We start from the raw sequence: 26,206 nt of genomic DNA, 5'->3' as shown, positions 1-26,206 counted from the left end.
ACTTTATACTGTACTACAGCTGAGAGGTAACTATTGTACTTTATACTGTACTACATCTCAGAGGTAACTATTGTACTTTATACTGTACTACATCTCAGAGGTAACTATTGTACTTTATACTGTACTACATCTCAGAGGTAACTATTGTACTTTATACTGTACTACATCTCAGAGGTAACTATTGTACTTTATATTGTACTACAGCTGAGAGGTACATATTGTACTTTATACTGTACTACAGCTGAGAGGTACATATTGTGTTCATATATGTTAAATATAATAATATTGTCATATATATTCTATATAATAATGTATCAATATGTATTGTATATATTAATGTATTCACATATATTTAATATGATAATATATTGATGTATTCAACATAATATATTAATATATATTCAATATAATAATGTATTCTATATATTGTATATAATAATATATACATAAGAACACATATTATAGATCTAGATCTATAGATCTATAAATGTATAAACCTGATCAACGTGATGTCAGGAAAGTGAAACTTAAGGAAACAGAACGGGAGCCTCAGACCTTTAAGATCCGGATCCTCAGCAGCACCTGATCCAGCACCTGATCCAGGACCCAGGACCCTAACCCTAACCCTAACCCTAACCCTAACCTGGGATGGGGGTCCGAGGTCTGATCACTTTGTTGAAGAAGCACTCGAGGATCTACTGGGACGTCGAGTTCAGTGAGAGCCGGCTGGTGATCGACGGTTCAAACCTGCTCTACTCGCTGTACTTCGACTCCGGTAGGACCGCAAGAGACAATTTTAATGTCTCTCCTGGAATATCTTCATTTCTAAGAACAGACGGCGAGTTTCACATGAAAGTTCTCTTTTTCTGTCCATGTTGAGAGAATAAACCAACACACACACATGATGCTCCAGATACTCTGATGTAGATATTTCATTAAAACCAGACGTTTCCACCTAGAACAGTCATGAACCACATTAACAATGTATCGAGTGTATTTCTGATTAATTGAATGTTATCTTCATTGAAAGAAACGGTGCTTTTCTTTGAGAAGGACATTTCTAAGTGACCCCAAACTTTTGAACGGTAGTGTATATATATTCAGTATATATATATATCATATAATAATATTCAGTATAATATAAAACACACATACATATATATATATATACATATTTATTGGGATGCCCCTATGGACCTTGTTATAGGGAGGTAAAGGTGAGTAAACATGAAGTGATCTGGGATCAGCTCTTGGAGGAGCAGTGCCGGCCCCGGCCTGTAGAGACTTTGGCCCAAATAGCTCAATCTACTTGAGGCTAAATTTAGCTGATTGGCTAAATTGTATGTCACTCATTTATATCTTTAATCAGCGATTGGCTAAACTGCTTCATAGACCCGCCTCCTGTGGTTCAGGTCTCGCTGGCTCCAGCGCTGCTGAGACGTGCAGCCAGGCGGAGAGGACGAGCAGGAAAAGCAGATATTTTACAACTATTACTGGGTACATTCCATATTTAAAAAACACAAATATTGACAATTTGTATAATTGATTATTATTATTTAATGTTGTTGTGGCTCAAGGTGGGGCCACGCCCCATGGCCCTCTATCGGCCAGCTGCCACTGACCACGTGACTCATGTTGTGATTCATTTGTTTTTATTCAGTAACAGTTAAAGTTACTAACATGAACCTGAACTTTGTGTTGATTCTGGCGCCACTGGACCGAAGTGGTAGTGTCTCTGAGCACCAGACTCCCTTTAGACCTCCTCATTTTACTGCAGCAGGGTCTGACAGTCTGCCCCTCTCAGTCCTGGTTCTGTTCTGGTTCTGTGGGTCTGTCCACAGTGGGCCGGTCTCTGCTGGAGGATCCGGGTCTGTCCGGGTGGACCGGCCTCTGCTGGAGGATCCGGGTCTGTCCACAGTGGGCCGATCTCTGCTGGAGGATCCGGGTCTGTCCACAGTGGGCCGATCTCTGCTGGAGGATCCGGGTCTGCCCACGGTCCGGTGGACCCGATGACGAGCATTAAGAATAACTATATAGAAATAGAGCATCTTCTCTATGATGGTCTCGTTTACTGATGGAGGTCATATAGAGGATCAGGACTAAACTGATACTAAATGTGGTGTTTAATGTGTTCCTGTGTCCCTCTTGGTTGATCAGGTCTGGACCAGAACCACGGTGGGGAGTACGCTTCATTTGAGGTCCTGATTGAGAAGTTCATCAAAGCCCTCAGAGACTGCAGGATCTCTCCGTACGTGGTTCTGGACGGAGGCTCGGACCACACCGACAAGAAGCGCGAGACGCTGCAAGAGAGAGCCGAAGAGCGGATCAAGAGAGCCCACGAAGCGGCGGAGAGCAAGAAGCCGAGAGGCATCAAGCCTCAGCTGGTGAGGCTGGTGTTCATCCAGACTCTGGGCCGGCTGAAGGTCCCGCTGGCTCAGTGCTACGAAGAGGCCGACCAGCAGATTGCCGCCCTGGCCCGGGAGTGGAGGGTCCCGGTGCTCTCCGATGACAGCGACTTCATGATCTTCGACCTGCCGGAGGGGCTGCTGCCCCTCTCTCACTTCCAGTGGAAGAAAGTGGAGCGGAGGAGCGGTGGGCGGAGCTTCATCCCCTGTAAGCGCTACAAATTCTCCGGGTTCTGCAAATTATTCGACCTCCAGAAGCAGCTGCTGCCCGTCTTCGCCGCCTTGGCCGGAAACGACTACGTGAAGCTGAAGCCTGAGGAGAAAGTCGACTGGGCTCAGTTTGCCCCGGAGGGCTGCGAGCGGGTAGAGAGCGTCCTGGAGGGGCTGCTCTGCTGGCTGAGACGCTTCTATCAGCCTCAGGGCGCCTTTGAGGCGGCACTGGGGCTGATGGGAGATATGAGCAGCATAAGAAAAGAAGAGCTGTTGAAGAACTTGCGTCTGGGGATGAAGGAGTATAAGCTCCCCTCCTGCTCCCTGACCGAGTTCTTCGACCACGGGACGGCGCCTCCATTCCCAGCAGCCGAAGAAGTAATTATAATCTTCCTTTTCCTTTATGAAGGCCAGTCCGTCGGGTAGTAAGACCTCACAGTTAGCGGTCGATCCTCAAGGTCTATCCGCTTAATAACACAGTTTATCGTTAACCATCACAGTGTCATTAAACTTTTATCCTCCAATATTCAGTCAAATATGTTTCTGGTCTCTGATCTCTGATCATGTTACATTAACAACCAATCAGTGTTTAAAGCAACAGGAGGAGAGCTAGTAACGTTAGCAGCACCGCTAACGGCTAACCAACGAGGTTCATTCAGTGACATCATGATGCCTTCAGGCTCTGCTCAGTGAACACGAGTACTGGCTGAAGGTACATTATAACGTCATCATGATGCGTTCACATGTCGTCTGTAAAATGTAGTGTTGGTGATGAACTTGAATGAATCCAGTAGTTTGAAGGAGATGTTTTCACATGAATATAAAACAGATATTAGAGATGAATTATGGGCTGTTTAACTTCCTAACACGAGCTCTAAACACATCATTATACATCAATACAAATAATAATGACTATAAAAATACAATCTTTTATTTCCTTATTATTTGAATTGTGTTTTTATGAAGAACATTTCTTTATAAATTACTTACTGACTTCAGAACGTTGAAATGATTTTTGGGACGATGGATCTTTGTAGACCTGATCTCACAGTGTAATGATCCTCGACTCACATTTAACACTAAAGTATGGAGGACAATGAATGAAGTATTTCATATAAAATGTAGTTATGATAAAACTGTTCAGTATAAATATAAATCGATCCTGTCCTCCTGGAGGTCCCGGTCTGGACTCGGCTGCCTCTGTTTCAGGCCCGGCTGTTTCCAAACCTCCTGGACGTCCTGCTGCTGAACAGGATGTCTCTCGATATCTTCGTGGCTCACAAAGACCAGCCCAGCGCTCACCAGACCACCAGAACGCTCCGACAGGTGATGTACGGGCTGCTGCTGGGAGACGGGGGGCAGGTGGAGGAGAGAGACCGAAACGGACTAGAGCTGGTCTTCATCACTGTCAGTGCCACCTTCACTGAGACCTCCAGGGACCTGGTTCTGTCCTCACTAGATCAGGTGAGGTACACAACTACAACTACACACGACCAACCAACTACACAACTACACACTGAAGTGAACCGGGTGAAGCTGACAGAATTTCTGCTGATTCGACTTTTTGTTGAAGCAAATGGTGAAAAACAAACGAGACTAAAACACATGAATTCAAACATAAATCATAATCTACCGACGTATAGTTCAAAGTCATACACAATAAATGGAACACAATCTCATCAAAGGTTATTAATAATAAAGGGGCACCACCCTGAGAACAGGGACCCAAGTCTCATAGTTAGTATTCACACATTCAGAGTGAACAGTGAAGGTTTGATATCAGCTGTTATCACAATACACATACACACAGTAATCACAGACAGCTGCTCTTTAATAACAGTTTATTAAGTTCTAATAATAATGATCAAGTCAACTAATATCTAAAACTAACAACTATACATCCATGAGCACGCTATCTAACATCAACAAACGGGGGGCCACTCAAAACAAAACAGATCTTCACTGCTGCATTCACTTCATCATTAACTGTTTCTCTATCACACAGAAACCCGACTGGTGAACTTAGATTCGGTCGTTATTCTGGTTGTTTACTGATGAAGTCACAATTACCAACTTCACTCCCAGTGATGATCTAACACAACACGATCACAACAGTAGTTTCTTCACAACACGAACGGAACTCGGCAGTCCGTAAACATACACAAAAACACGTGATAACAATACAGTAAACTTAGAACAAAACAAGGTAATAAACACACTGTGACCCAACTCTGCCCAGACACACAAGCCTCTTACTGCGAGACGACCTCGTAGCGGTCGATGTGGTTCTTCAAGTTTCTGGGTTAAACTCTGTTGCGGAGCTTCAAGCTGCGCGGCGATAAACTCTCTGTGTGCAGAGAGGGACTTCCTCTTCCTTATGACCGGCTAAATGTCGACGTTATCGGGGAGAGAACGGGACATAGAAGTTATCGGTTCTCTTCTTCAGGATCCAAAAAAACAAGACCGTCTATTGTTCGTCCAGTGAAGTTAGACGTGGGACGGCTCAGAGCTGGAGGTGATGCAGAGTTTTATAGTTTATAGCTTCCCCTGTGGAGCCTGTGGCCGTCGTCCAATGAGACCTCAGTGTTGAGTTTAAATGAAAGGTCACACGGAGGTGAGACTGAACGTCTCATGGGGGTTGGTGTGAATCATAACTCAAATCAGGCTGCTGCCTATCGTGTAGACATGTAGGCCCAACTCTCTTTGTTCAGAGCACATGGTGAAATCCCATGATGTGACCATGTACTTAATATAGTGATGACTTCATTAGTGGCTCTGCTGTTGGATTCATTTATGATGAAGTTACCCCCCCCTCCTCCAGGTGGAGCCCTCTCAACGTCTGCAGGTGTTGCTGGAGGCTCTTCAGGTCTCTGAGGACTCTCTGAGCCACGTGCCGCCTCAGCTGAAACTCCCGGTGGCCGCCACCTGCTACTGGCTGCAGAGAGCTGAGCCTCCTCCAGCAGAAGAGCTGGAGGAGGCTCTGCTGCTGTTTCTGAGTACTGGAGACCCCGAGAGATCCAGAGCACGTAAAGACCACCTTATGATTATTAATAAACATAGAGACCTAGAACAGGTAAAGACCACCTTATGATTATTAATAAACATAGAGACCTAGAACAGGTAAAGACCACCTTATGATTATTAATAAACATAGAGACCCAGAGCAGGTAAAGACCACCTTATGATTATTAATAAACATAGAGACCTAGAACAGGTAAAGACCACCTTATGGTTATTAATAAACATAGAGACCCAGAACAGGTAAAGACCACCTTATGATTATTAATAAACATAGAGACCCAGAACAGGTAAAGACCACCTTATGATTATTAATAAACATAGAGACCCAGAACAGGTAAAGACCACCTTATGATTATTAATAAACATAGAGACCTAGAACAGGTAAAGACCACCTTATGATTATTAATAAACATAGAGACCCAGAGCAGGTAAAGACCACCTTATGGTTATTAATAAACATAGAGACCCAGAACAGGTAAAGACCACCTTATGATTATTAATAAACATAGAGACCTAGAACAGGTAAAGACCACCTTATGATTATTAATAAACATAGAGACCCAGAACAGGTAAAGACCACCTTATGATTATTAATAAACATAGAGACCCAGAGCAGGTAAAGACCACCTTATGGTTATTAATAAACATAGAGACCTAGAACAGGTAAAGACCACCTTATGGTTATTAATAAACATAGAGACCTAGAACAGGTAAAGACCACCTTATGGTTATTAATAAACATAGAGACCTAGAACAGGTAAAGACCACCTTATGATTATTAATAAACATAGAGACCCAGAACAGGTAAAGACCACCTTATGATTATTAATAAACATAGAGACCCAGAACAGGTAAAGACCACCTTATGATTATTAATAAACATAGAGACCCAGAACAGGTAAAGACCACCTTATGATTATTAATAAACATAGAGACCTAGAACAGGTAAAGACCACCTTATGATTATTAATAAACATAGAGACCTAGAACAGGTAAAGACCACCTTATGATTATTAATAAACATAGAGACCCAGAGCAGGTAAAGACCACCTTATGATTATTAATAAACATAGAGACCTAGAACAGGTAAAGACCACCTTATGGTTATTAATAAACATAGAGACCTAGAACAGGTAAAGACCACCTTATGATTATTAATAAACATAGAGACCCAGAACAGGTAAAGACCACCTTATGATTATTAATAAACATAGAGACCCAGAACAGGTAAAGACCACCTTATGATTATTAATAAACATAGAGACCTAGAACAGGTAAAGACCACCTTATGATTATTAATAAACATAGAGACCCAGAGCAGGTAAAGACCACCTTATGGTTATTAATAAACATAGAGACCTAGAACAGGTAAAGACCACCTTATGGTTATTAATAAACATAGAGACCTAGAACAGGTAAAGACCACCTTATGGTTATTAATAAACATAGAGACCTAGAACAGGTAAAGACCACCTTATGATTATTAATAAACATAGAGACCCAGAACAGGTAAAGACCACCTTATGATTATTAATAAACATAGAGACCCAGAACAGGTAAAGACCACCTTATGATTATTAATAAACATAGAGACCTAGAACAGGTAAAGACCACCTTATGATTATTAATAAACATAGAGACCCAGAACAGGTAAAGACCACCTTATGATTATTAATAAACATAGAGACCCAGAGCAGGTAAAGACCACCTTATGGTTATTAATAAACATAGAGACCTAGAACAGGTAAAGACCACCTTATGGTTATTAATAAACATAGAGACCTAGAACAGGTAAAGACCACCTTATGGTTATTAATAAACATAGAGACCTAGAACAGGTAAAGACCACCTTATGATTATTAATAAACATAGAGACCCAGAACAGGTAAAGACCACCTTATGATTATTAATAAACATAGAGACCCAGAACAGGTAAAGACCACCTTATGATTATTAATAAACATAGAGACCCAGAGCAGGTAAAGACCACCTTATGGTTATTAATAAACATAGAGACCCAGAACAGGTAAAGACCACCTTATGATTATTAATAAACATAGAGACCTAGAACAGGTAAAGACCACCTTATGATTATTAATAAACATAGAGACCCAGAACAGGTAAAGACCACCTTATGATTATTAATAAACATAGAGACCCAGAACAGGTAAAGACCACCTTATGATTATTAATAAACATAGAGACCCAGAGCAGGTAAAGACCACCTTATGATTATTAATAAACATAGAGACCCAGAACAGGTAAAGACCACCTTATGATTATTAATAAACATAGAGACCCAGAACAGGTAAAGACCACCTTATGGTTATTAATAAACATAGAGACCCAGAGCAGGTAAAGACCACCTTATGGTTATTAATAAACATAGAGACCCAGAACAGGTAAAGACCACCTTATGGTTATTAATAAACATAGAGACCCAGAGCAGGTAAAGACCACCTTATGGTTATTAATAAACATAGAGACCCAGAGCAGGTAAAGACCACCTTATGGTTATTAATAAACATAGAGACCTAGAACAGGTAAAGACCACCTTATGGTTATTAATAAACATAGAGACCTAGAACAGGTAAAGACCACCTTATGGTTATTAATAAACATAGAGACCTAGAACAGGTAAAGACCACCTTATGATTATTAATAAACATAGAGACCCAGAACAGGTAAAGACCACCTTATGGTTATTAATAAACATAGAGACCCAGAACAGGTAAAGACCACCTTATGGTTATTAATAAACATAGAGACCTAGAACAGGTAAAGACCACCTTATGATTATTAATAAACATAGAGACCTAGAACAGGTAAAGACCACCTTATGATTATTAATAAACATAGAGACCCAGAGCAGGTAAAGACCACCTTATGGTTATTAATAAACATAGAGACCCAGAACAGGTAAAGACCACCTTATGATTATTAATAAACATAGAGACCTAGAACAGGTAAAGACCACCTTATGATTATTAATAAACATAGAGACCCAGAACAGGTAAAGACCACCTTATGATTATTAATAAACATAGAGACCCAGAACAGGTAAAGACCACCTTATGATTATTAATAAACATAGAGACCCAGAACAGGTAAAGACCACCTTATGGTTATTAATAAACATAGAGACCTAGAACAGGTAAAGACCACCTTATGATTATTAATAAACATAGAGACCCAGAACAGGTAAAGACCACCTTATGATTATTAATAAACATAGAGACCCAGAACAGGTAAAGACCACCTTATGGTTATTAATAAACATAGAGACCCAGAACAGGTAAAGACCACCTTATGGTTATTAATAAACATAGAGACCCAGAACAGGTAAAGACCACCTTATGATTATTAATAAACATAGAGACCCAGAACAGGTAAAGACCACCTTATGATTATTAATAAACATAGAGACCCAGAGCAGGTAAAGACCACCTTATGGTTATTAATAAACATAGAGACCCAGAACAGGTAAAGACCACCTTATGGTTATTAATAAACATAGAGACCCAGAGCAGGTAAAGACCACCTTATGGTTATTAATAAACATAGAGACCCAGAACAGGTAAAGACCACCTTATGGTTATTAATAAACATAGAGACCTAGAACAGGTAAAGACCACCTTATGATTATTAATAAACATAGAGACCTAGAACAGGTAAAGACCACCTTATGATTATTAATAAACATAGAGACCCAGAGCAGGTAAAGACCACCTTATGGTTATTAATAAACATAGAGACCTAGAACAGGTAAAGACCACCTTATGGTTATTAATAAACATAGAGACCTAGAACAGGTAAAGACCACCTTATGATTATTAATAAACATAGAGACCTAGAGCAGGTAAAGACCACCTTATGATTATTAATAAACATAGAGACCTAGAACAGGTAAAGACCACCTTATGGTTATTAATAAACATAGAGACCTAGAACAGGTAAAGACCACCTTATGGTTATTAATAAACATAGAGACCCAGAGCAGGTAAAGACCACCTTATGATTATTAATAAACATAGAGACCTAGAGCAGGTAAAGACCAACTTATGGTTATTAATAAACATAGAGACCCAGAGCAGGTAAAGACCACCTTATGGTTATTAATAAACATAGAGACCCAGAGCAGGTAACAACCTGTAAATGGTGTGTGTGTGTGTGTATGTGTGTGTGTGTTGCGTTGCAGCGCTACAAATCCAGAACCATCAGCTGGACCTGGTCTTGGCTCACTCCTTCAACCAATGGCAGGCCTGCCTGAAACTTGCCATCCAGCTGAACCAGCTGCTGGGCTTCCCCTTACCTGAGCCCCAGATCTCCAGGTGAGCCTCCACAGAACACACACACACACACCTGTGCTGTAGCTCCTTTATAAATATAAATATATATATAAAACTGTTCAGTGAAACTTTTCAGTAGAGTACTGAAGAGTAAAGATACTCAGTTAGTAGTTCTGTAAGCCAAGTTTTAGAGCTTTACAGTAAAAGTACTCCACAGTGAAATCTCCTTGTTATCCCTCATCTGGTCCAGGTTGTATGAGGGGACGGTGGTCCACCAGCTGGTCCACAGGATACGGTCTGGAGGAACACTGTCGCCGTTTGTGAGGAACGAACTCTTTCAAACCTTGCAGGCCGTCGTCCACCGGTTCCACACTCGGGAGCCCTCAGAGACCCAGAAGAAGGCATCACTTCTGGACGACCTGACCCCCGACCTGCAGCAGCTGTTCCTCCTGAACGAGGACGAGGAGGCTGAAGCCAGCTGCTCGGTCAGAGCTCAGGAGGATCTGCGACGCAGCGATCTGGTGTCGGTGAGAACTCGGTACAGCACTAACGAGAGAAACAACCGGTGCAAGAACCCAGAACTGGCCCGCAAAAAGGAGTGCAGGGGCAGGGACCTCCTCTGAACCCCAAAACCCTCCGACCACCCGACCTCCTCCTCACCTAGAGCTTCTCGCTCTGTTTACATGCAGTATGTTTATATTTATTCAGCACTACGTTTCGTAGGTTCAGCTACGATCCTGTTCCTCTTCAAATGTTTCAGCTGCCGATTCGTTCCAGCTTGTTCTCGGCTGAGTTTTTGAGGGCGGATATTTGGGATTTGACCAATCAGAAACCAGCGCAGTGCATTCTGGGATAGTTCAGGGTTTTTACACTTTTTATTCTTTTAGACTGATCTGAGAGCTTCTACTTCTAACTCATCATTACTAATAATATATCGCTCACATGGGTTTGATACATGAAGTACTAATAATACTTCTACTGTAGAGGAGAATTCAGGACTCTTGTATTGTAGTAGTTGTACATTGTTGTATTACATATATATATATATATATATATATATATATATATATATAATCATATAAATAGGAATCAAAACAAGGTAAGCTTCTTAAAAAGATTCATAAAACATGAATATACATTTTGTTCTCATTGACACTCGTCATAAATAAAACAGAAGATAAAGAGAGACTGATGATGTTTCTTCTGTTTTACTTTTGCTTTTCAGAAACTGCTCAAACGTTTAATTCCACTGAGTCGAGAAGCTAGAAGTACGGTGTGACCCATATACGGTCTACGGTGTGACCCATATACGGTCTACGGTGTGACCCATATACGGTCTACGGTGTGACCCCATATACGGTCTACGGTGTGACCCATATACGGTCTACGGTGTGACCCATATACGGTCTACGGTGTGACCCATATACGGTCTACGGTGTGACCCATATACGGTCTACGGTGTGACCCATATACGGTCTACGGTGTGACCCCATATACGGTCTACGGTGTGACCCATATACGGTCTACGGTGTGACCCATATACGGTCTACGGTGTGACCCCATATACGGTCTACGGTGTGACCCATATACGGTCTACGGTGTGACCCATATACGGTCTACGGTGTGACCCCATATACGGTCTACGGTGTGACCCATATACGGTCTACGGTGTGACCCATATACGGTCTACGGTGTGACCCATATACGGTCTACGGTGTGACCCATATACGGTCTACGGTGTGACCCCATATACGGTCTACGGTGTGACCCATATACGGTCTACGGTGTGACCCATATACGGGGGGGGGGGTTGCTGCTGCTGCTACATACGCTGCTGGAGGTGTGCGCGCGCGGATCAGGGAGGAGCTCCGCCGTGCGCGATACAGAGAGCAGAGCATATTTGTAAATGGTATCAATTGTATTTTGCTGGCGGATTCCACATAAAATGACGTGGCGGGCCGGATCCGGACCGCGGGCCATATGTTTGACACCCCTGGTCTATGGTGTGACCATGGTCATTAAAGTATCTGTGTTTATATGAGAGAACATGAGAGAACCTGATGAGAGAACATGATGAGAGAACATGATGAGAACGTGATGAGAACGTGATGTCACTAAAGTATCTTTATTGAAATAAAGCAGAAACAAAGAACACACAGTGGAGTAGTAACGGAACGTCTCCTCGTATTAAAGGTCAGTTTCATTCCTGTAGTTTCTTCATTTGGTCCAAAGAAAACAAAAAAGATTCACTGAAGTTCTTCTTCGTCTGATTTATGAATTAAATAATTAAATAATAACAATAATCATAATATTAACCGAGAGCTGCCAAACCAAACTGACTCGTGTGAGCTAACTCATGCTAATCAGGTTAGCCAGCGCATGTAGCTAACGTTAGCATCGTTGATTAGCAAGCGGAAATGACGACATCAGACAGCTGTTTACTGACGGATCAATAAATCAATCAACATCATCGACGACAGAACACAATACAAATAGCTGTCGGATCCTGATGGAACTAAATTGAAATAAAAAAACAAATATATCAAATTTTACTTCCATTGTTTGAATTATGAGTTTGAAAAATGAAAAGTACATTAATAATCAATTTACAGATATTTTCCAGTGTAATCTGAATCTCTAATAAAAATAGTAATAATAATAATAATAATAATAAAAACAAATGTAAAACAGACTTTTAAATGGTCAGATTATAAAATGTAATGACAAACTGAATTTAAACACGTATAAGCAGTTTTATCTTTATGAACGATGTTTTCGGTCTGCAGACTTCCATCAGATTAAAAAAGAAATCAACACATTAATGCTGTTAATATTCAGAGAAAAATCAACTGAGAATAAAGTCATAAAGAATCAGAGATTTACGAGAACAAAAACTAGTGGAGGAACCTGACGGCTTAACTTTGGTTGAGTTGATCAGCTGCTTGAAGAGAATAATGTTAAACAGTTAAACATCACTTCCTGTTTACCGGCGTTGTTCCTGATGTTGATCCGATCAAAGGGAACAAACACGACTTCCTTCCAAAGTTTTTTCCTCGGAAAATCTTTCTCTGAATATTTTTCATATACATACATAAATAAATGAATATATATATATATTGATCTATATATAAATGTATATATTTATGTATGTACATTTACCTCGAGTGGCTAATACGACGTCATTGATTTCTTAGACTTCCACAGTTGAAGACAGAAGACTAAAGCTTCGTATTCTCTGTTGAAGTCATATTTATGTTATCAGTTAAATAACCTTCTGGATGTCGTAGACTGAATGTTTCAGAGCTTAATGTCTGCAGCAGAAATGAGGACCTAAAGAAACAAAGAGCTGAAGCTAAAGGCAGTTTTGTCCCGTTACATCTCCACTAACCCTAAACTGTAAACCTTCTACAGAGGAACCCACAGCAGGCCGAATAGTGGTCGACACCTTCTAACCACCAGATAAAAAAAGAAGAATTGCACACGTCTCTACTCGACTCGTCACAGGGTTTTCTTCAGAGAGCTGGTCCTGAATCAGAGGAGCAGACCGGGAGGTGAGGTGGTTCCTCCAGAGAGTCAGGATCTACACCCAGCAGCTGATACTGGCTCAGATCCCCAGGTTCCTCCAGTCCCAGACCAGAGTTTCTCCTGAGGACCTCTCACTCTCAAAAAACCAGAACACTCATCCTCCTCTTCATCCTCAGAGTCCTCCAGAGGGCGGGGGGGGGGGGGGGGGGTGTCATACCTCGTGGAAGCAGTCAGAGGGAGTACTCTTCTCGGCTCCTCTCCACCTCTCCAAAATCTTTATGGCCTCAGAAACCAGACACACCGAGGAGGTCAAAGTCACGAGGAACAGCAGGTCTGAGGAGGATCAGGACACGTTAACTCAAGACCTGTTGATCTGGTCTACGTCTGTTAGAATAAAGTCTGTTGATCTGGTCTACGTCCGTTAGAATAAAGTCTGTTGTTCTGGTCTACGTCCGTTAGAATAAAGTCTGTTGATCTGGTCTACGTCTGTTAGAATAAAGTCTGTTGATCTGGTCTACGTCCGTTAGAATAAAGTCTGCTGATCTGGTCTACGTCCGTTAGAATAAAGTCTGTTGTTCTGGTCTACGTCCGTTAGAATAAAGTCTGTTGATCTGGTCTACGTCCGTTAGAATAAAGTCTGTTGTTCTGGTCTACGTCCGTTAGAATAAAGTCTGTTGATCTGGTCTACGTCTGTTAGAATAAAGTCTGTTGATCTGGTCTACGTCCGTTAGAATAAAGTCTGTTGATCTGGTCTACGTCCGTTAGAATAAAGTCTGCTGATCTGGTCTACGTCCGTTAGAATAAAGTCTTGTAAAAGAAATAAAGCTGTCAGATGAACGTAGTGCAGTAGAAGTATAAAGTAAGATGTAAATACTACAGTAGAAGTATAAAGTAAGATGTAAATACTACAGTAGAAGTATAAAGTAAGATGTAAATACTACAGTAGAAGTATAAAGTAAGATGTAAATACTACAGGAGAAGTATAAAGTAAGATGTAAATACTACAGTAGAAGTATAAAGTAAGATGTAAATACTACAGTAGAAGTATAAAGTAAGATGTAAATACTACAGTAGAAGTATAAAGTAAGATGTAAATACTACAGTAGAAGTATAAAGTAAGATGTAAATACTACAGTAGAAGTATAAAGTAAGATGTAAATACTACAGTAGAAGTATAAAGTAAGATGTAAATACTACAGTAGAAGTATAAAGTAAGATGTAAATACTACAGTAGAAGTATAAAGTAAGATGTAAATACTACAGTAGAAGTATAAAGTAAGATGTAAATACTACAGTAGAAGTATAAAGTAAGATGTAAATACTACAGTAGAAGTATAAAGTAAGATGTAAATACTACAGTAGAAGTATAAAGTAAGATGTAAATACTACAGTAGAAGTATAAAGTAAGATGTAAATACTACAGTAGAAGTATAAAGTAAGATGTAAATACTACAGTAGAAGTATAGAGTAAGATGTAAATACTACAGTAGAAGTATAAAGTAAGATGTAAATACTACAGGAGAAGTATAAAGTAAGATGTAAATACTACAGTAGAAGTATAAAGTAAGATGTAAATACTACAGTAGAAGTATAAAGTAAGATGTAAATACTACAGTAGAAGTATAAAGTAAGATGTAAATACTACAGTAGAAGTATAAAGTAAGATGTAAATACTACAGTAGAAGTATAAAGTAAGATGTAAATACTACAGGAGAAGTATAAAGTAAGATGTAAATACTACAGTAGAAGTATAAAGTAAGATGTAAATACTACAGTAGAAGTATAAAGTAAGATGTAAATACTACAGTAGAAGTATAAAGTAAGATGTAAATACTACAGTAGAAGTATAAAGTAAGATGTAAATACTACAGTAGAAGTATAAAGTAAGATGTAAATACTACAGTAGAAGTATAAAGTAAGATGTAAATACTACAGTAGAAGTATAAAGTAAGATGTAAATACTACAGTAGAAGTATAAAGTAAGATGTAAATACTACAGTAGAAGTATAAAGTAAGATGTAAATACTACAGTAGAAGTATAAAGTAAGATGTAAATACTACAGTAGAAGTATAAAGTAAGATGTAAATACTACAGTAGAAGTATAAAGTAAGATGTAAATACTACAGTAGAAGTATAAAGTAAGATGTAAATACTACAGTAGAAGTATAAAGTAAGATGTAAATACTACAGTAGAAGTATAAAGTAAGATGTAAATACTACAGTAGAAGTATAAAGTAAGATGTAAATACTACAGTAGAAGTATAGAGTAAGATGTAAATACTACAGTAGAAGTATAAAGTAAGATGTAAATACTACAGGAGAAGTATAAAGTAAGATGTAAATACTACAGTAGAAGTATAAAGTAAGATGTAAATACTACAGTAGAAGTATAAAGTAAGATGTAAATACTACAGTAGAAGTATAAAGTAAGATGTAAATACTACAGTAGAAGTATAAAGTAAGATGTAAATACTACAGTAGAAGTATAAAGTAAGATGTAAATACTACAGTAGAAGTATAAAGTAAGATGTAAATACTACAGGAGAAGTATAAAGTAAGATGTAAATACTACAGGAGAAGTATAAAGTAAGATGTAAATACTACAGTAGAAGTATAAAGTAAGATGTAAATACTACAGTAGAAGTATAAAGTAAGATGTAAATACTACAGTAGAAGTATAAAGTAAGATGTAAATACTACAGTAGAAGTATAAAGTAAGATGTAAATACTACAGTAGAAGTATAAAGTAAGATGTAAATACTACAGGAGAAGTATAAAGTAAGATGTAAATACTACAGTAGAAGTATAAAGTAAGATGTAAATACTACAGTAGAAGTATAAAGTAAGATGTAAATACTACAGTAGAAGTATAAAGTAAGATGTAAATACTACAGTAGAAGTATAAAGTAAGATGTAAATACTACAGTAGAAGTATAAAGTAAGATGTAAATACTACAGTAGAAGTATAAAGTAAGATGTAAATACTACAGTAGAAGTATAAAGTAAGATGTAAATACTACAGTAGAAGTATAAAGTAAGATGTAAATACTACAGTAGAAGTATAAAGTAAGATGTAAATACTACAGTAGAAGTATAAAGTAAGATGTAAATACTACAGGAGAAGTATAAAGTAAGATGTAAATACTACAGTAGAAGTATAAAGTAAGATGTAAATACTACAGTAGAAGTATAAAGTAAGATGTAAATACTACAGTAGAAGTATAAAGTAAGATGTAAATACTACAGTAGAAGTATAAAGTAAGATGTAAATACTACAGGAGAAGTATAAAGTAAGATGTAAATACTACAGTAGAAGTATAAAGTAAGATGTAAATACTACAGTAGAAGTATAAAGTAAGATGTAAATACTACAGTAGAAGTATAAAGTAAGATGTAAATACTACAGTAGAAGTATAGAGTAAGATGTAAATACTACAGTAGAAGTATAAAGTAAGATGTAAATACTACAGTAGAAGTATAAAGTAAGATGTAAATACTACAGTAGAAGTATAGAGTAAGATGTAAATACTACAGTAGAAGTATAAAGTAAGATGTAAATACTACAGTAGAAGTATAAAGTAAGATGTAAATACTACAGTAGAAGTATAAAGTAAGATGTAAATACTACAGTAGAAGTATAAAGTAAGATGTAAATACTACAGGAGAAGTATAGAGTAAGATGTAAATACTACAGTAGAAGTATAAAGTAAGATGTAAATACTACAGTAGAAGTATAAAGTAAGATGTAAATACTACAGTAGAAGTATAGAGTAAGATGTAAATACTACAGTAGAAGTATAAAGTAAGATGTAAATACTACAGTAGAAGTATAAAGTAAGATGTAAATACTACAGTAGAAGTATAGAGTAAGATGTAAATACTACAGTAGAAGTATAAAGTAAGATGTAAATACTACAGTAGAAGTATAAAGTAAGATGTAAATACTACAGTAGAAGTATAAAGTAAGATGTAAATACTACAGGAGAAGTATAAAGTAAGATGTAAATACTACAGTAGAAGTATAAAGTAAGATGTAAATACTACAGTAGAAGTATAAAGTAAGATGTAAATACTACAGTAGAAGTATAGAGTAAGATGTAAATACTACAGTAGAAGTATAAAGTAAGATGTAAATACTACAGTAGAAGTATAAAGTAAGATGTAAATACTACAGTAGAAGTATAAAGTAAGATGTAAATACTACAGTAGAAGTATAGAGTAAGATGTAAATACTACAGTAGAAGTATAAAGTAAGATGTAAATACTACAGTAGAAGTATAAAGTAAGATGTAAATACTACAGTAGAAGTATAGAGTAAGATGTAAATACTACAGTAGAAGTATAAAGTAAGATGTAAATACTACAGTAGAAGTATAAAGTAAGATGTAAATACTACAGTAGAAGTATAAAGTAAGATGTAAATACTACAGGAGAAGTATAAAGTAAGATGTAAATACTACAGTAGAAGTATAAAGTAAGATGTAAATACTACAGTAGAAGTATAAAGTAAGATGTAAATACTACAGTAGAAGTATAGAGTAAGATGTAAATACTACAGTAGAAGTATAAAGTAAGATGTAAATACTACAGTAGAAGTATAAAGTAAGATGTAAATACTACAGTAGAAGTACCTCTAAGTTGTACTAGTACTCACCAAAGAGGCTGAGGCTCTCCGTCTGGAAGACGTTCTGTAGAGGAGGGAAGTAGATGACCAGCATCTGACCCATGATGGAGGCCAGGACGGCATAGCAGAAGGTCTTGTTACTGCACAGACCCAGTTCATGGACCATACGGGTCTGAGGGGGACCAGAACCATAGATCAGGACTAGTATATGATCACCAGTAACCAGGACCAGAGATCAGGACTAGTGTTGATCAGCAGTATCAGGATCAAACAGCTGAATCAGAGACATCATTTCATTTCCAACATGTCTACCTGGTGTATTATTAGAAACATGTTCATCCAACCAACAAACGTTCTGCATGTTTTGAATGAAGATGTTGAAACCCGACTGACAGACGTGATGAAGAATAAACCAGCTGAAGAGTCTGAGGTCTTCTTCAGACTAATTAAACCAGCTGAAGAGTCTGAGGTCTTCTTCAGATTAATTAAACCAGCTGAAGAGTCTGAGGTCTTCTTCAGACTAATTAAACCAGCTGAAGAGTCTGAGGTCTTCTTCAGACTAATTAAACCAGCTGAAGAGTCTGAGGTCTTCTTCAGACTAATTAAACCAGCTGAAGAGTCTGAGGTCTTCTTCAGATTAATTAAACCAGCTGAAGAGTCTGAGGTCTTCTTCAGACTAATTAAACCAGCTGAAGAGTCTGAGGTCTTCTTCAGATTAATTAAACCAGCTGAAGAGTCTGAGGTCTTCTTCAGACTAATTAAACCAGCTGAAGAGTCTGAGGTCTTCTTCAGACTAATTAAACCAGCTGAAGAGTCTGAGGTCTTCTTTAGACTAATTAAACCAGCTGAAGAGTCTGAGGTCTTCTTCAGACTAATTAAACCAGCTGAAGAGTCTGAGGTCTTCTTCAGACTAATTAAACCAGCTGAAGAGTCTGAGGTCTTCTTCAGACTAATTAAACCAGCTGAAGAGTCTGAGGTCTACCTGTGATCGAGAGCTCAAAGCGTTGAACATGTCGAAGAAGACGAAGCAGGTGAAGGTCATGGTGGTGTCTCGAGGAGTGATCACGTTGTCCTGCAACTGGAAACCAACGACAAGCACAACATTCACTAATGTGACCTGTTTCTATATTACTGCATGATGTCTATGTATTAACTAGTTATTCACATGAACATGGTGAATACAGTCTGACTCTGTAAACATCAGAAACAGGAAGTGAGGTACCTCTCTCCAGAAGACGAACAGCGTCCCACAGACGATGACGAATGCCGACACCAGCACTTTGACGAGCAGACTGCGAGTGATGATGCTGTCTCTGACGTTACGGGGAGGCTGCCTGATGACATCAGGGTCCACCGGCTCTACGCCCAAACTACCACAAACACTCGGTCACAAAACAAGTCGCTTCTGTCTAACAAGCTAAGAGGGAACGTTTGGGTCGGGTCCAAATCAGAAACATTAAAACCTTCTGATGGACGTCACTGACCACAGAGTTTTAGAAATACTGACAGCCCATAAAAATCTCTATCATTATACATTTTATTTATTGATAAGCTGTCTCAGATGCTCATTTTAAACATATTCAAAGAGCATTATTGGCCTGAGAACTAAGACTTTCATTGGAAACGGGTCAAAGTTGTGGTTATGAAAATAAAGTAAACTCATAAAAATGATTGTCTCTGTTCAGATTACGTCATTAATATTTCTATTGCCTCCACACGGCTCTCAACATGGCGCCAGCTGACGCTAGCTGGCGGCTAGCAGCTAACGGTGCTAACAGAAACCCTCAATACACTGGAATCATGTGCAACGTTTAACTGTAGAGGGCACTGACTCCTTAACACTACACTTCCCATGATGCCCCTGTACCTCTGGGCGGGGGGGCCGTCCATGATGATGTTGATCCACAGGATCTGCATGGCGTTCAGCGGGTTGGGGAAGTTCATCAGTGTTGCCAAGGAGATGAGCGTCAGAGCTGCGATGCTCCTGGAGAACAGCAGTGAAACTTTATTTAAAACTTTATTTAAACGTATGAGAAATAAAGACATTCTGATTGCATTACAACTTTAATTTAGTCTGTTTTCACTCACGTGCTCAGCTGGAAGCGCACAAAGTTTTTAATGTTGTTATAAATTCCTTTTCCTTCCTCGATGGCCGACCTGGAAACAGAACAAAACGTCACTCGAGGAGAAGTTTGGATGTTTTAAAGAGTTCATTCAGACTCATCAAAGTAACAAACTATGCGACCAGCGACTGTGAGTTCTGTGAGGTACAACGCAGGAAGAGGAGAACACCTTCTAGATAGAACTCATACTGATCCTCAGCAGTTCATCGCTCTGCTCCATTTACAGGTGTACTGTCTCTTTAAGACTCACATGATGGTCTGGAAGTCGTCGTCCACCAGGATCATGTCGGCTGCTTCCTTGCAGACGTCTGTGCCCGTTTGGCCCATCGCCACGCCGATGTCGGCGGCCTTCAGAGCTACGGCGTCGTTCACCCCGTCGCCCGTCATGGCGACCACGGCACCGATGTTCTGGAGGGACTGAGGAGAGAAGTTTAATGTTCTGACTCACTCATGAGAGAAGTTTAATGTTCTGACTCACTCATGAGGAGAGAAGTTTAATGTTCTGACTCACTCATGAGGAGAGAAGTTTAATGTTCTGACTCACTCATGAGAGAAGTTTAATGTTCTGACTCACTCATGAGAGAAGTTTAATGTTCTGACTCACTCATGAGAGAAGTTTAATATTCTGACTCACTCATGAGAGAAGTTTAATGTTCTGACTCACTCATGAGAGAAGTTTAATATTCTGACTCACTCAGGAGAGAAGTTTAATGTTCTGACTCACTCATGAGAGAAGTTTAATGTTCTGACTCACTCATGAGGAGAGAAGTTTAATGTTCTGACTCACTCATGAGGAGAGAAGTTTAATATTCTGACTCACTCATGAGAGAAGTTTAATATTCTGACTCACTCATGAGAGAAGTTTAATGTTCTGACTCACTCATGAGGAGAGAAGTTTAATATTCTGACTCACTCATGAGAGAAGTTTAATGTTCTGACTCACTCATGAGGAGAGAAGTTTAATATTCTGACTCACTCATGAGGAGAGAAGTTTAATATTCTGACTCACTCATGAGGAGAGAAGTTTAATATTCTGACTCACTCATGAGGAGAGAAGTTTAATATTCTGACTCACTCATGAGAGAAGTTTAATGTTCTGACTCACTCATGAGGAGAGAAGTTTAATGTTCTGACTCACTCATGAGAGAAGTTTAATGTTCTGACTCACTCATGAGAGAAGTTTAATATTCTGACTCACTCATGAGGAGAGAAGTTTAATATTCTGACTCACTCATGAGAGAAGTTTAATATTCTGACTCACTCATGAGGAGAGAAGTTTAATGTTCTGACTCACTCATGAGGAGAGAAGTTTAATATTCTGACTCACTCATGAGGAGAGAAGTTTAATATTCTGACTCACTCATGAGAGAAGTTTAATGTTCTGACTCACTCATGAGGAGAGAAGTTTAATGTTCTGACTCACTCATGAGGAGAGAAGTTTAATGTTCTGACTCACTCATGAGAGAAGTTTAATATTCTGACTCACTCATGAGAGAAGTTTAATATTCTGACTCACTCATGAGAGAAGTTTAATGTTCTGACTCACTCATGAGAGAAGTTTAATATTCTGACTCACTCATGAGAGAAGTTTAATGTTCTGACTCACTCATGAGAGAAGTTTAATGTTCTGACTCACTCATGAGAGAAGTTTAATGTTCTGACTCACTCATGAGAGAAGTTTAATATTCTGACTCACTCATGAGGAGAGAAGTTTAATGTTCTGACTCACTCATGAGAGAAGTTTAATATTCTGACTCACTCATGAGAGAAGTTTAATGTTCTGACTCACTCATGAGGAGCGTTTACAGCTCGTCCTCATCTGAACTGTTCATCACAGCTCCGTTTACTAAAGGTGGACCCTGAAGACATCAGAACCCATTTATATGACCTCATGTGACCTCATGTGACCTCATGGTGTATCATCTAAAGAAGGTCTCACTCCTTCAGGTGTTTCTTTTCTTCTGCTCACCTTGACGATCTTCAGCTTGTGTCGAGGACTCGCTCGATAGAAGACGGATATCTAAGGAGACAAGAGACACTTTAACTCATGTGTGTCTTCATGTGCGTGAGGACTGTAATAATAAAACCTGTCTCACCCTCGGGACGATGTGAGACAGCTGCTGCAGGTCCATGTGGTCGACCTCGTCTCCAGACAAACACTGAGATCCTTTAGAGAAGAGACCCAGACGACTGGCTGCAGAGAACCAGGAGGAAGATCACTAACACGATCATGATCACTATACAACACGATCACTATCGCGCTCACTAACGCGCTCACTAACGCGCTCACACTCACTAACACGCTCGCGCTCACTATCGCGCTCACTAACACGCTCGCGCTCACTAACACGCTCGCGCTCACTATCGCGCTCACTATCGCGCTCACTAACACTATCACACTCACTAACACGCTCGCGCTCACTATCGCGCTCACTATCACGCTCACTAACACTATCACGCTCACTATCACTATCGCGCTCACTATCGCGCTCACTATCACACTATCGCGCTCACTATCACTATCGCGCTCACTATCGCGCTCACTAACACTATCGCGCTCACTAACACTATCACACTCACTATCGCGCTCGCGCTCACTATCGCGCTCACGATCGCGCTCACTATCACTATCGCGCTCACGATCGCGCTCACTATCACTATCGCGCTCACTATCGCGCTCACTATTGCGCTCACTATCGCGCTCACTATCACTATCGCGCTCACTATCACACTCACTAACACTATCGCGCTCACTAACACTATCACACTCACTATCACTATCGCGCTGACTATCGCGCTGACTATCGCGCTCACTATCGCGCTCACTATCGCGCTCGCGCTCACTATCGCGCTCACTATCGCGCTCACTATCACGCTCACTATCACACTCACTAACACTATCGCGCTCACTAACACTATCACACTCACTATCACTATCGCGCTCACTATCGCGCTCACTATCACGCTCACTATCACGCTCACTATCGCGCTCACTATCGCGCTCACTATCACGCTCACTATCACGATCACTAACACAATCACGATCACCATCACAATCATCAACACGATCACTAACACGATCACTAACACGATCACTATCACTATCATGGACTTATTGATTACAGATCACTATCATGGACTTATTGATTACAGATCACTATCATGGACTTATTGATTGGAATATAAAGAAACATTTTCAAGAAACAAATCAAGAGGTCTTGCAGGAATTAAAGACAGTTGATTGATTTTTGATTATTGTTATTGATCGATTGAACTCTAATCATACAACTAATCATTTTTAACTGAATTTCAGGTTTTTAGTTTTAAACTGGACAGCTGCTTTCACTATAACTAATAAATAAATATAGTAATTAATTTAGCTTGTTCTGATGTCATCATGATGATGATGATGATGATGATGATGATAATGATGATATTGATGATGATAATAATGATAATATAATAATATTGAGGATAATATAATAATATTGATGATAATAATGATATTGATGATGATAATGATAATATTGATGATAATGATGATAATGATAATATTGATGATAATGATAATATTGATGATAATAATGATAATATTGATGATGATGATTGTCTGTTCCTCACCTATGGACACGGCCGTCTCCTGAGAGTCTCCAGTGATCATCTTGATGGCGACTCCAGAGCTGATGAGCATCCCCACAGCCTCTTTGACCCCTGACCTTGGGGGGTCGATGATGCCCACCAGACCCAGAAAGGTCAGGTTCCCCATCTGAGACCCAGATGCAAAGGCCAGAACTACAGGAGGACACGGACCAATGAGCTCATATATAAATACATATATATACACATATAAGTACCTCTGAGACCAGCAGACAGTGATACATATATATACACACACACACACACACACACACACACACACACACACACACACACACACATACATACACACACACATATATATAAGTACCTCTGAGACCAGCAGACAGTGATATATATATGTATATATATATATACACACACACACACACACACATAAGTACCTCTGAGACCAGCAGACCCCATGTAGCTGATCTGCTGCTGGTACAGCTCCCTCTGCTGGGCGCTCAGGGACAGAGTACTTCCTCTGCTGTTGTAGGAGCTGCAGAGGACGATCACCTGCTCATAAGCTCCTTTCATGAAGATCACTCCTGGTTTATCCTGAGGGGGGAGACACAGACCAGGATCAGTTATTGATCGGTCATTGATCGGTGGATCGATTGATAAAGAAGGAGTCATGTGACCTTCAGCGTGTGGTGAACACAGCGGACAGACATCCACTTCTGCTCTGAGCTGAAGGGACGCTCCTCCAGACGGACGTACTCCTGCTGCAGGCTCTCCAGACCCATCTGGAACACACACAACCACATCTGGATCAGGACCACATCTGGACCAGTTCAGGTCCAAAGAGAAGATACATGTATACATGTACATACAGTATGTATACGGTGCAGTAATACTTGTTCCCAGGTGAGAGTCTTACCTTCATAGAGAGGGCGATGAGAGCTCCTTCTGTTGGTCGACCCAGGACGTTGTGATTCCTGATGACTGAGTCGTTACACACACACCCCACCTGATGACACACACACACACACACACCCGTCATCATCATTTTACATGAACCACATCAGTAAAGAGGGTTCAGTGAACGTTGACTCACCTCAACGATCTTGCTGATGGACGGACATGAGAAGCCGTGGACGACGTCTCCGTCCAGCAGGACTTCTCCTGCTCCATTGTAGCCAACGCCCGTCACCTGCAAGACAACGTGTGGGGTTACACAACCCACTCTCACTTCTTTATATTATTGTGTCATTAAGAGGACAGAAATGTGTATACATTATTTTTTATGATGAAATGCTGAATACTTTCATAATAATAATGTTATTCTTGTTATCACAGCTGTGAGGGAGATGATGAAGATGAAGATGTTCACACCTCAGCGTGGAGTCCATCCGACGTGAACAGCTGAGTGACGGTCATCTCGTTCTTGGTCAGAGTTCCCGTCTTATCTGAACAGATCACGTTACAGCAGCCTGATGAAGAGGATGAAGAAAACAGGAAGTAACAGCCACACATCAAATGTTTGTGATAAACTGAAGGATGAAGGTTCCTTTATGTGTTGATGTTAAGTGACATACCCAGAGTTTCTACGATGGGAAGCTTCTTGATGATGGCTCTTTTCTTCACCATACGCATCACACCGAGTGCCAGCGTCACCGTCACCACGATGGGTAAACCCTCTGGGATGGCAGCTACCGCCAGACTGAAGGACCGGAGAGATCGCTGATCAATATCAATACATCAGACACACCGGTTATCAACGTGATACCATGAAGAACTCTGAACAGGTGATGAACTACAAACCTGCTGCAAGGGACCACCAGACCTCATCAGGTGCTGGTTTTAATAAGATCCAGATCATAAACTGTGTTTCTATTGGTGGCTACTTGTTCTTGTATCTATTAAAACCTAATTTCTGTATGTTCATCAATGTAAAGCATGTAAATAAATGTGCTGAATAAATAAGATTTCTTGTCTTTTCAAAAACATTTCAGGACGTTTTTCTTTAAAATGACCGGACAGAGACAGAGAGACAGACAGAGAGACAGAGAGACAGAGAGACAGACAGAGAGACAGAGAGACAGACAGAGAGACAGAGAGACAGACGGACAGAGAGAGACAGAGAGAGAGACAGAGAGACAGAGAGACAGAGAGACAGAGAGAGAGACAGAGAGACAGAGAGACAGACAGAGAGAGAGACAGAGAGACAGAGAGAGAGACGGACAGAGAGACAGACAGAGAGACAGAGAGAGAGACAGAGAGACAGACAGAGAGAGAGACAGACAGAGAGACAGACAGAGAGAGAGACAGACAGAGAGACAGACAGAGAGAGAGACAGAGAGACAGACAGAGAGAGAGACAGAGAGACAGACAGAGAGACGGACAGACAGAGAGACAGAGAGACAGAC

At 39.8% G+C, this 26,206-nt stretch overlaps 2 protein-coding genes across 4 annotated transcripts in view; one reads left to right on the top strand and one right to left on the bottom strand.

The window, feature by feature from the left end:
• Positions 1-648: 648 nt before the first annotated feature.
• On the top strand, positions 649-11,078 carry aste1a (asteroid homolog 1a; the record flags this gene model as incomplete). The annotated part of the gene is made up of 7 exons (XM_079164481.1): positions 649-775; positions 1,842-1,906; positions 2,154-2,993; positions 3,792-4,079; positions 5,437-5,641; positions 9,835-9,967; positions 10,176-11,078. 7 exons carry the CDS (start codon positions 649-651, stop codon positions 10,546-10,548), a joined length of 2,031 nt encoding a protein of 676 aa, XP_079020607.1. The 3' UTR covers positions 10,549-11,078.
• Positions 11,079-12,034: 956 nt separating this feature from the next.
• atp2c1 (ATPase secretory pathway Ca2+ transporting 1) overlaps positions 12,035-26,206 on the bottom strand; it is a 25,769-nt gene continuing 11,597 nt past the window's right edge. For all 3 annotated transcript variants that reach the window (XM_079163992.1, XM_079163993.1, XM_079163994.1), the window contains 16 exons: positions 25,376-25,500; positions 25,173-25,270; positions 24,895-24,990; positions 24,718-24,807; positions 24,479-24,583; positions 24,239-24,395; positions 23,820-23,990; positions 22,295-22,392; positions 22,168-22,218; positions 20,449-20,615; positions 20,164-20,232; positions 19,943-20,059; positions 19,298-19,445; positions 19,058-19,153; positions 18,106-18,247; positions 12,035-13,783 (listed from right to left, as the gene is read on the bottom strand). In XM_079163992.1, coding sequence (XP_079020118.1) covers positions 13,662-13,783; positions 18,106-18,247; positions 19,058-19,153; positions 19,298-19,445; positions 19,943-20,059; positions 20,164-20,232; positions 20,449-20,615; positions 22,168-22,218; positions 22,295-22,392; positions 23,820-23,990; positions 24,239-24,395; positions 24,479-24,583; positions 24,718-24,807; positions 24,895-24,990; positions 25,173-25,270; positions 25,376-25,500 — 1,852 coding nt within the window. In that variant the 3' untranslated portion in view covers positions 12,035-13,661. The remainder of the gene's footprint in view (positions 13,784-18,105; positions 18,248-19,057; positions 19,154-19,297; positions 19,446-19,942; positions 20,060-20,163; positions 20,233-20,448; positions 20,616-22,167; positions 22,219-22,294; positions 22,393-23,819; positions 23,991-24,238; positions 24,396-24,478; positions 24,584-24,717; positions 24,808-24,894; positions 24,991-25,172; positions 25,271-25,375; positions 25,501-26,206) is intronic.

Source organism: Pholis gunnellus (genome assembly GCF_910591455.1).
Source record: "Pholis gunnellus genome assembly, chromosome: 8".
NCBI lineage: Eukaryota > Metazoa > Chordata > Actinopteri > Perciformes > Pholidae > Pholis > Pholis gunnellus.
Note: the sequence above shows the minus strand (reverse complement) of the source record. Positions and strands in the feature narration are given on the sequence as shown.